The 12,016-nt window shown below is 45.2% G+C and overlaps 1 protein-coding gene across 2 annotated transcripts in view; it reads left to right on the forward strand.

Moving 5' to 3' along the window:
• Nucleotides 1-5,322: 5,322 nt before the first annotated feature.
• ENPP6 (ectonucleotide pyrophosphatase/phosphodiesterase 6) overlaps nt 5,323-12,016 on the forward strand; it is a 29,364-nt gene continuing 22,670 nt past the window's right edge. The window contains exon 1 of one of the 2 annotated variants that reach the window (XM_062575750.1): nt 5,323-5,616. In XM_062575750.1, coding sequence (XP_062431734.1) covers nt 5,379-5,616 — 238 coding nt within the window. In that variant the 5' untranslated portion in view covers nt 5,323-5,378. Of the gene's footprint in view, nt 5,617-9,228; nt 9,289-12,016 lie in introns of those variants that run through there. The other variant, XM_062575751.1, reaches the window with a different exon arrangement.

The raw sequence follows: 12,016 nt of genomic DNA on the forward strand, positions 1-12,016 counted from the left end.
CTACCATCATAAGACCTTCTGTCAGCACAGCACCAGAGGTTTTCTGTGGTAGTCAGCAGAGGGGCTGGCACAACCTGTGATGTTTTTAGTTTGGATTTGGCAGGAAAGGAAGAAGAAACTTTGTCCAGTTGAATTCTGCCCTTAAAACTTCAGATTGACACAAATCCTCCTCCTCTTCTTCAAAGAAAAACAAGCAACTTACCTTTCCCCTCAAGCCCTTTTTTGTCTGAAGATGGCCATGCCTTCTTCTCTAATGAGAGAGAGAGGGAGGGGGAAAAAGCAAGTCAAATTGTGTTTGTCCTGGTGTTTAACTACTATTGTATGGAAGAAGAACAGGAAATAAAGAGGAATTGCAAGCTGACAATGAGTCATGTTATGCTTTCTTGTCTTTTCCAGCAGAAAAAGGACAAGTTTCCCTTTTAGATAATCTATTTCCCTGGGGAAAAGGGAAACCATCTTTTACTTTTAGCAACTTTTGTTCTTATATGTGCTCCTGGACAGATTGAGCTGCTTGTCGGGGAGGATGGTTCACTTTACAAGCCAAAACGAACCTCCAACATAAGCCTGGAGAATTTTCTTTCATTTCTATTGTTGTCCTTGTGATTCCTGCAGATTAAAAAGAAACAAGAGATTGAAGGACACTGGAATCAGTTTTCCAAAAATGGAAAATTGCTTTTTGCCAAGAGGATTTGTTGATTGATCTAAGTGGTGAGAAACTTGTCTCAAACAAAGTTTTGATCAGTGGGGTATCTCCTTGTGTACAATATTGAGGTTAGAGATTTTACTTATTTTATTCATGCTTTATTGCTGTTCATTGCTAAACATAGTCTTATTGCTAACTTGTGAGAACTGTTGTCTCCAGATTCCAGCTCAGGCTCTGATAGCTTTTGTAAGAGCATCTGTATCAAAATATTGTTGTGCTTGAGTCTCCAAGGCCATCTGGGGGCTTTGCACAGACAGGGTGCTCAGAAATGAATGTGATCCATAGCAAATCAACGTTGCTTGGCAGGGACAAAATGCACTGCTAGGGTACGTCCCTGCCAAGCGAGAGTGCTTGGCTCCAGTCCCTCTCTTCAGGGGGGTTGTCTGCCGAAACACAATTTCATATTGTACGGCATCATGGTTACACGGCTCGATACTCCTTTAACCCCTCTCGGGCATTATGCTCTTGTTATTTGTTGAGTGGAAACCTGTGAGTCTCGAACTCTCAAACAGACCTCAGGCACTGATACCTTGCACGTAGTTATCCCACTAGGTTGGTTCAGGTAGAGCTTTTCCTCAGGAGCTGTCAACCTGTCAGCTGTAACCCTCTTGAAACTGAATTATTGTTTCTTAATGTCATAAAATAATGAAAATACATACCTTTGTATCATCTCGTGATGGATGCCTGGCTTCTGGCCTAGCAACCTCAGACTTCTGGCCATCGTTTCAAGGTGGGTCTCCAGCTTGGACTCTGGCTGCCATTCCCTTTGTCTCCCTTCGATTATCACTCCAGCCCTTTGTGAGCAGCTGCTGCTGCTGAGACCTGCGGGCAAGCCCAGAGACCACCCATTAGAGGACAAGCCAAGACATCGAAGTGAACATCCTCAAGGGTTTGCTAAGTGATGTATAATAATATCTCCCTCCATATTCCTTGACACATTTCTGAATTCACTCAACCTAAATACGTATATAATGAATTATCTTATAATGAATTAGCTTGGTGAAGAGACACTATTACAGAAAGCTCCAAGTCCATCACATCAGCTTTTGCTATAGTGAAAATCCTTAGTAAATGCTAGTAGAAATGTTTTCTCTGAGGTTCTCCTGGACTGACCATGTCCTGGTCTGTTCCTGCACTGGTTGAGAGAATTGTCCACAGACAGAAGAAGTAGGATGTGCTATTCATTTCTTGAGATGGATGAAGAGGCAGAGTGAGGAGAGTTGATAGGGTGCCTGGAGACACCAGACAAGGCAGCGGCCCTCTGTAGGCGTGATGTACAGCACGGTGCAGTCCTGCAGGCGGGCAGCTGCCCACCAGCCCCTCACGTCGGCTGCCAGCTCAGGCACACAGCTGCAACGTCTTCCCCAGGCCGTCGCAGCAGTGACAGCCTTGCACAGACTGGGACCTTGGCAAAATACCGCTCAGCTGCCAGGATCGCCCAGTCTTGTGGCTTGTATCTCAAGCTGCATGATCCAAGTGCTTTCCTTCAAATCCCAGCTGTTGAAGTCAAATGATGTATTAATGCGTGCCTCAGTTGAAAGAAATTGCAAGTTTCTAGCCATCAGGTTTTTTGGGGGAAAAAATCTAAACATATGACAGAAGTACATAGAACAAGCTCAGAAAGAGTTGCCAAAGAAAGCCAAACGTTTTAGTCGTGTGTGTTTACATCCATGGTTGTAGCAAGCCAAGGTCCAGGTCTCCAATGTTTGGGATTGGCTGTGCTGCATTTCACTGGCATGCTCACACTTCTGGGAGTAGTGAAGTCTCTCCTATTTTGGTCAATATTTTTGAGGATTCCCATGTACCAGCGAAAAGATAGGATAGGCAGTATTTTCGTAAGAAATTTGCTTCAAAGGGGGTCTGGTCATGAGAGATCGAACTGCAAAAAGATTTGAAAGACAGCACTTCTAGGTGTGGCACACCAGTACTGCCCTAGTCTCCAGGGCAATGTCTGTACCAAGGTCTGGTCCTGGACCTGTTATTGTCCCACTGGCCTGGGGACCAGAGAGAGAGAGTCCATCTCTCGTTTTGTGGACACTGAGGTGTGTCGACGGCACCAGGGCTCAGCTGACGTGGGGTGCAGCATAGCTGTGTGCCCCAGCCTGGTTTTACTGAGAAAACTGCTGCTGTACTGTGAGAAAATACTTGAGCTAAAGCTAAACAAGATAAGGAAAGTAAAAAAACGGACAAAAGTAAAATTGTCAAGATTGTAACAGTTAGCAACTCAAGGCTCTAAGAGGTAAATACTGTGTGAAAACGCTGAAAACAAGAAAGTGGAGACTAGAAAGATGGCAACTCAGTAAAATCAAGGCTTAACCTGTTTCAAGGAGCAATAGTCACCAACACTCTTCCTCATGACTGACTGCTTGGCCCTTAGGGGCTCATCAGGCACCTGCATGGGGTATGGTGAGCACGTTAATGCTCTCCTGAGTGCCACATTAGTTCCAGCCAACTGCTGTGTGTATTAGCCAACAAGTAATGGCTGTATGCTTTCAAGTTTTGCGTTTCTGCTTGCAGAGTCCATATGCCTGGTAAAAGATGCCTGGCCAGAAGCAGCCCCACAGCACCAGGGCTATAAGGGTGGAGGGAAGGGCTGGTTCATTTGCTGCCTTGTTCTAAAGAGCTCTGTGCTCAAGCTCAGAAATGCTCTGGGTTTTTTGGGTCAGGGTCTTGTCTGAGGACGTGTGCCAAGCGTTGGGACACACCAAGCTCTGAGGTGGCAGGAGAAGAAGAAGGGAACTTGAAAAGTAAGGGAAGAAAATGAATGAGTGGCAAAGCCACGGAGTGGGAGATGTCCACGAGGAACGTGTTTAATCCACTGATAGAAAGAACATGTAAGGACTTTGACTGAGAAGATCCTGAGTCCTAAGTGTCAGTATTTCCAGTTTACCAGACTGAGCAGACCTGCTTGACAGCAGGCTGGAACATGCTCTGTCTCCCTCCATCCTCTCCCAGCTGAACTGAATGAATTCCTCCCAATTTCTCTTGATCCGTCAGAAAAACTTCTGTCATGAAGTACCTAGGCACCTCTTCCTCTGGGAGAATATTTCACAGTACTTTCTTGAATTGAAAGTCCCTTTCAGCCAGAGCAATGATACCACCTCTTCCAGCTACCTAGCCACGCTGCCTCTGGAGCGGCAGGGAAGCAATGACCTGCAAACAGCTGCTTTTACTTAGAGGCTCTGGCAGCAAGTACAAAGCAGCATAAAATGCAAGCCAGAACATGGCTATTTTTGCACTCTCTTTGCACAGGTGTAAATAATCATTTGGAACAAGACAGTGAAGACTCGGTCTCCGAGGGAGGGTGAAAACCATCTTTCTGAGCTTGCATTGGTCCAATATTTAATAAGAGGCAGCTAGATACACTGGATGTGCAACTGAAAGTTTTGCAAAGAGCAAATGAAGGTCAAACCTAGATGTCTGGACAGCAGCCAGCTCTTGCAACCTTGGCCAGGTGTCAACATCTGCGAGGGCCCTTTCACAATGAATGAGAGAATGGCTGGAAACGCCCCTCCCCAGAGCTGCATTCCCTTCCTTTTACTGAGAAATTCAAATGTTATGCTTTCTCCCAGCCCACCTCTGTCTGGCAGATAGCTCCTCCCCATTTACAGTGTTCTAGAATTAATATAGCACTATTAATGTCTTTTACTTGAGAAAAACAAATGAAAGGTAAGTCTGTGACAGACTGTGGCTTTGTGTTGGAGGCATGGCTAGGCTCATGCGGCTGGCAGGAGAAGAACCTAGTGGTAGCTTATGACTAAAACGTGAATAATTTTCTATTTTCAATGTGAAATTTGAAGCCACTCGACTCTTACCAGTAATGACAACAATAGCAGCAGCTAGAAAATAAATGTATAGTTTGTTCTGTATTATGTTGAAAACTAGCTTTTTCTGTTACTGTTAGGAGTTGGATTAGTCCTCTAACAACACAGAGCGAGGTGGAGATGACAGGGTCCGCATGGGTACGTCTGCATGGTTATTCTGCGGGCAGAGGCGAGCCCACGCTGTCTCTGCCCCCACTCAGTGGCCGTGGTAGAGCTGCGTTCACAAAATGCTGAACCTGAGCTCACGTACCCTAACCCTCCAACTGGAGAGCAGCCTTGTCTTAACCTCAGCCTGAGTTTCTATTAAAAGCCACTGCAAGAAAGATAAGAAAGTATGTGTTCATGTGGCTGGAGATCTGCTGCCCTCCCTTAAGGAAAACTTTTCCCTTCTGTGAGACCTCTCCCAGTGGAAGCTCCTGATCTGGAGGTAGGTCTGAGAGAACATGCTGCCCCCTGACAGCAGACAGCCCCTGCACGCACCAACGTGGCGTCGTTCTGTTTTCTCTCGTTAGCCAGAAGGCAGCATTCACTAGCACTCACTCGGACTGATTTCCGGAGCGTGCTTGCAATCTCCAATTACTTTCATACAATGTTTTTTTCATCACTGCAACGTGTTTTCTCATAACAGAGGTACCAGGCTCTTTCCTCCACTCCCTCTCGCCTCTTGGAATCAAAGTTAATCATCTGTTTGCAATTAACCTGTAACCTCAAGTGCCTCACGCTCGCACGAGGCAGTGCTGTAGCTTTAAACCCCGGCGGTGGAAGCAAGAGGGAGGACAGCAGTGCCAGGGCCAGCCCTGAAGCTGCTGCAGATCCCTCACAGCTCCCTGGCCCTGGCAGTGCTGCCTGCCATGGGGAGCTGTGTGGCCCTTGCTGTCCTCCTTGCTCTCTCCTTTGCCACCGCTGCTGCTGCGCACCGAAAGCTGCTGGTGTTCCTCATCGACGGCTTCCGCTTCGACTACCTCGATGACAAGGAGCTGGAGTCCCTGCCAGGCTTTAAGGACATCGTGAGCATGGGGGTGAAGGTGGATTACATGACTCCAGACTTCCCAAGTCTTTCCTATCCAAATTATTACACGCTGATGACAGGTGAGTGCTTTTGTTTCTTTGCTGTGAAGTTCCTCAGCTGCTGATGTGGAGGTCGGGTCCCTGTCACCTTTGCCTACAAAGACGTGAAAATAACACAGGTTCTGCTTCTAGCTGGTACCCTGAGTGGGGGGGGTTAAAGTCCTGAAGTGTTGCAGCTCGGTGTTTCTGCTTAGACAGAAAAGATAAGCAAATCTGTTCTCCCCAGATGTTGGTAAGAGTGGAAATATCTCTGGGAAGAGCTCCCAGCAGTTCCCTCCTTCCCGAGCGTGATGGCTGCTGGGCTCCTGCACCTGGGAGCCCCGGGGCTCACCGGGCAAAGGCAGCGCGGGGCAGCCAGCTCGCCCTGCTCTGGGCAAAATCCTTCTCCCTGCTTCTCCAAGGCCGCTGCTAAGGGCTTTTTTTTTTTTTTTTTTTTTTTTTTTTCCTTTCTTTACTGCTGCATTTGGAATAGAAAACTGAGTGGAAAACATATGGAAGATAATTCTGGAGCCTGTTCAGAGACCTTTCAGTTAATAAAAATGCACGTAAAGTGAGGGTGACTAAAACATGTCTTATTTTCAGCCAGCAGGTCTCTTTTAGAAAGTTCAGTGCTACATTTCTTTTTAAACTGAACGGACATTTGGCTTTCACAGGTCCTGTCTTAACTCTACCCTATGTCCTTATATTTGTAAGTTAGGGTGAAATAGCCAAATAAAGAAACGCTGAGAATTTTTGCTCTTGTTCCTCTAGTAACAGCTTCCCTTTTTCTGAATGCCAAAGAAAAGCTTTTGGAAAATTGGGAGAACAGTCCTATTTTTGTGAAGGTCAATCTATTTTCATAATGTATTTTAATGCTGACTTCCTTCTAATCTAACTATAGTGATACATAATTACAGTGACACTAGGAATGTGTACAGAGCACACACGAGCTATTTATGCCACAGAAATACACCTGGAAAATAAAATTGAAGTAAACAACCAAAAAGAAAAGCTTGTTTTTTTTTTCCCTGAAGTATTGAATTTGTGTTTGCCTGTTTATTAAATAACTATGGCAAAAACAAACAAGACCTTCCAGCTAACTGGAAGCAGCAATAAAATCGATTCTTCTCTAGAAATGTGGTGTCTTGTGCTGTCCCTAGAACAATGCAATGCCCGGCAGTTTATATACTGCTTGCTGGGAAAGCACATAGATGCCATTGTAAGACAGAATCTGACATCAGTTGTGCCCAGCTTGTTTCAAAACTGCTTAACCCCTTCCTCCCTACCCTGAGAGAAAATTGCCCTTTTATGCTAATTTAATATTTGGGAGGTGGAGAAAAAAAAACTAAAAATAAAAATGGCTGCAAGTTTTCATAATCATTTGATGGAACTGCATGAATGCAGAGCAAATTTCACTACTAAAAATAAGTGCCACTCCACTGTGGACCACTTTCTTTAGATGTACTTAGGCAAGCTAAGTTAACACTTCATATATATCTTAAAAAAAAAAAAAAAAAAAAAAAAAAAAACTTTTGCCAAAGTTGTTAAAAAGAAAAAGGAAAAATAGCTACTTTCTCTCCTTAATCCTAACTTAATCATCACACCTATTAAATGCATTTGTGCAGACTGAAGTCTATAATTAGCTGTTTAGGAAGTTTCAAAAACATCCTGTTAGTACTTGCGAAGAAGGAGTTTTGTTTTAGATGGTGAAACATAAAGATTACTAATCTTTTCATATTCAAAAGTACCACAGTTTTCACACCCCAGGCTGAAGCAATGAGACAATTTGAGACGAAACTCTTCATAGTTGTTCTGGCCTTCATGGCAAGGATCTCAGCACTCTGCAAATATGAATTAACTGCGGATAATTATCCTCCATACTGCTGTGACTCATGCGCTATTAAACAGAGTAGGAGCAAACCAAGGACCAGGTTTGTGTGATGAACCAAAGCAGCTCAGAAGCATTTAGGCCAATGTGAGCTGGAGGCACCAAGACTTCACCAGGCCTTCAGGGGTAGGTGTAGCTTGTGGCCACGTCCTGACCCAACAGCATGGTCAGTTCCAAGGCTGGGGTGTCCTCTCTACCCCCAGCACCATGATAGAGGCTCTACAGAAAGGAGAGGTCATGTTTTAGGTAGTGGTGGGGTTAGGGCACTGGCATGCAGCAGATGCAGGAAGGCAAAGGGTTAGTCACTGAAAAGTTGGGCCTCTTTGATGTTCACTGTATGCAAGTTCAATTAGCAAAGCTGAAATGGCTTTTGAATAAAATATAGTAAGATAGGGTGAAATTAGCATTGTGCTGTAGCAAGTTTAAGTGACTGGTGAGCAACTGTCTCTCTGTCGCTACTGTGCAGGCCCTGGAAAGCATACTTGATCTCATAACTCATATGTCTCTACTGCTTAAACGTCACTGTGGTTTCTTCTGAAAAATCACGGACATGAGGATATGTTATTTTTCATGTCTTGTCCTAACTGTTGTGTCATGAGCTGTTAAGAAGCTCCCATTCTAACCTCCAAGCTGCTGTAATTTAGCGTTTGTGGATGCAGTTTTGCAGTGTATTAGCTTTCTCAGCTAAATCAGCTTAAGAAATGTCTATTCCCATCCGCTCATTCCCATCTCTGCGTTGTTCGTTATATCCCCGCCGCTCGTTTTGATGAACACTTGATCATTCACAAGGTTTTGTGAAACTGCATCCAACCTGCTTAGGAATACACGCAGTTACCTTCACCGTGGCAGTGTGTGCATAAAAGCACTACAGCGGGGATACAGTCTGCTCACCGAGAGGTCACAACGTAGGCAAACAAGATGCATGAAAGTTGGGGAGGGGCAGAAAGCGCCTCCCCCACAGCCACGTAGCTGTCATGTGGCACCAGAAGGGAGAGGAATGAGCTCTCCAGAGGGGCTCACTGCCTCCTGGAGAGGCACTTCCAAATTGCAGCTGATGTAAAGCTGTGGCTGGGGACCACCAGAGGATCGTGAGTGGCCAAAAGTGACAGATCAAAGGAATGATAGAAGTAGGGATAAAAACAAACAGGTTGAAATGTGAGTGGGCTAAAATCAGAATTTTTGGCTATTAAGTGGAATAAGCCATGGAGCTCTGGCAGGAATCAGGCTGTCCATAATATAGTACAGGATTTTTTTTGTACATACTCCTTTAATATGTAACAAGAGAAAATGTACATTGCTAATCCTCAGACTTCAGCTATTCAAAGACGGTAACATTCAGGATTAGCCCTTCTGGTAATAAACTAGGTCTCCTACTTAAATCTTCTATTAATGTTAACCTACAGCAAGGTGTTAACTGGAGTGTCATGGAGTGGCACAGGCCTGGGATACTGGTAGAAGACTTTTCCTGTCCTCCAAACCTACTGCAATCATGAGAAAGAAAAGCAAAAATGCAGAAACAAGATTAGTGGTAGAGGTCTGGCTTACCTGTGTGAAATCAGTGTGATTCAGAGTGACCTGAGGAATTATTTTGTTGTGAAGATCTGGCGATATGCATGGTAGCCCAAGCACGTACTACCTCAAAGCCTACTCTTTGGAAACAATCTTTTGCAACACCTTCACTCTTACTATGTTTCTTGGGTTTTTTTTGGCTTCCACAGAGGTGTTGAGGCAGTTTCCTCAGTGGCTGGGTTGTTTTTTAAGGAGCTGAGCAGCTAGTCCGGTATCCTCTTGACTGTCCTCATTCTCAACTAAAGACATTGCAGTCGGTGAGTCTAACTTTTTCCATAATGTCACAGGGGACATTTCTCCTAAAGACCCCAGATGATACATGAGTACAGACAGGAAAGGACTCTGGCTGCAGAGAGGTCCTGTTTGTGGGCAGATACCCACCAATTGAATGAGGGAAGCCGAAAATGGAAAAAAAATACTATAGTAGGAGATGCTTTAGAAGAGGAAGGTTCTTAGGACAAATCTTATAAAAGCGACAAAAGCTCTTAAATACTTGAGTCCCACTTACAGGTTTAATGGCACCCTCAAAGCAAATTGTTAGGGAAACTGATGGATGAATTTGGTGTTTGTGCTGCGTTATAGCTGTGTATGTGTAAGGGACTCACCGGGGAGAGGCAGGATTGCATTAGTGCAGAAAGGCATAGCGTGAAATAGGTAAAAGGAGTTGTTAGCGTTGACGTATGTGTCTGAGGGAGCTTTGTAGGGTTAGATGTCGATTTGGCAGTTGAGGGAAGAAGGAATCCAAATATGGTTGTCCCAAAAGGTTAGCTTAATCATACCATGTGTTGTTTGTTTTTTCAGAGAAAAGAATTAAGATCACAAGCCACCTCAGACTTTTATCCTATTGAGAGCTTTAGAGAGTTTATTATTTCCCTTTCCCTGCCTTGGCCTGTTTCTGCAGGGAACTTTCAAGCCAAACTAAATGGAAAGTCTGAGATCTCTCTCTCTCTCTCCACGACCACTACAGCAGCAAGTTGTTACTTCAGGGCTGCTCTTGCCATATCTTTTGAGGAAAAGCTGCTTACTCCGAGAGGTTTGGGCCTCCCTCACTAGAAGCGTGAGCTGGGGGTCTGCTCTGGGAGCTGCTGAGGACACCCTGCTTGGCCAGGCACAACCTGCCAGGGGCCCCTTGCATTATAAGCCCCAGCCAGTATAAGCAACAGTGATCAGTACCTCACACCGAAGCTGGAAACTTAGCAGGGATTTATTTTCCAAGGTTCTAACAACATATAAAGTCTTTTCTGGCAGGTCTTTCTTCAGGACAAGCCAGCTCTCTGGTCAACTGTGCAGCACCGCTTCCAAAAGTGGCAGCTGCTTTTTTTTTTTTTTTTTTTTTTTTTTCCCTTTGTGGAGAAAAGGAGAGTTCCTGCTTCCATGAGGTCCTGATCTCAAATACCTGGCAGAGAGGCCACGAGGCCCCATGAAGCCTGTAGGACAGAGGAGGAGGCTGAACAGAGACAGCTCTAGCTGCAGGTCTCCTGACCCCACTGCCAGGATGAGGCCCATGGACTTTTGCAGGGCTGTCTTGCAATTACAACAGCACATCTGAAATACAAGCTTCCTGACATTCCCCTTGCTTCGTGGCTCAGCCTGGCACATACCACCTCCTCCTTTCCTGCACAGCTCCTACTATGCCTCCTTGGGGCGGTGGCCTGGGAGCCTGGCTGTGCCCCACCTGCAGGCAGGTCCTTATGCTGGGTCCTCTCACCTTTCCCAAGAGGCAGCAACAAGTCAGGAGGGAGAGAGGGAATATGGCATGCCCAAGAGATGGTGATGGTTGAGGTCTGCTCTGCCAGGCATGTTTTCTTGGGTCTCCACTGTCCCTATTGCAGCAGTGTTCTTCCTCCACTCCTCATCTCCAGCACTGGCAAACTGCACTGGTGAGGGGCTTTGCTACTGAATGTGTGGTCTGATGCATAAGTTAGTCTGCTCCCATTCTCCCCTGAGCACGGTGAATCTCAACGTACGTTGCCCTTCCTGTGTGCAGTGGGGACTCAGGAGGGCCATTTATTCCATGCTTTCTAGGAGCAAATATCCAGTACCTTCCCGTCCCTGCAGTTCTGCCGGGTTTGGCTCATTCAGGTGTTATCCCCTGACACGCTTGCAGATTTATTACTTGCTGTGATAGCTCTCCTGATTTACAGCACAGCATCTCAGTTGCTAAAGAGCCTGGGAGCGGGAGGAAGGCCTCCTCCGGGGCAGCGCACAGCTGCAGCCGACATCCAGGGTCCCGGCAGCTTGCTGCTAAGCCACTCGAGCAGCACTCTCCCAAGCCATGTATTGCAACAGAAGGATAGAGACTGCCCTGCTTAATTATTGACTACCACCATCGTGAGCATGTCCTTTGAGCTTTTATCAGTACAAGGGTATAGTAAACTACTAAAATCCAACTGCAGTTACAATTATTCATTAGCTTTGCTGTGTCATTTCTCAGCTCTGAGCAAAGGAGGTCTTTCACTCCACCACAGGAGAACTTCGCGCTTGCTTTAAAATAGTAGAGCTACCTGGACAAGTATAGCAGTTAATATTGCAGTGGTCAAATTCACATCAATGTTATTCTTACCTTTATAGTCATGGAAAATTAAAAGTTTGGAGGATAGACTGTTCTAGTAGATATCTTGCTTCTGCTATCTGTTTAGGTACAACTTGGGCCAAGAAAGATGCTGACAATTTCTGTTCAGCTAAGGAAAGTTGTACACAGCTCAAATATGAGACTTTTTTTAAAAACAGATTTTTTTAAAAAATGTGAAGGATGGTTTCTTTAAAGTAATAAATGAGACTTCAGCAAAGGGCAGTTTTCAGCTACATAAACATTTGTCTGTCCATATGATATCTGAGGCATAAAAATTTCAGGAGTAGGATTGCAACAGGGAAATTGATTTCCAGGACAAATAAAGGAAAAATTTCTCAATTTCCCTGTCCAAGCTGAGAAAAAAACGAAAGGACTCAAAGAGCACTATGAGTGACGAGGGAACTGGATATTTA

Source organism: Rhea pennata, chromosome 4, assembly GCF_028389875.1.
Source record: "Rhea pennata isolate bPtePen1 chromosome 4, bPtePen1.pri, whole genome shotgun sequence".
Taxonomy (NCBI): Eukaryota; Metazoa; Chordata; class Aves; order Rheiformes; family Rheidae; genus Rhea; species Rhea pennata.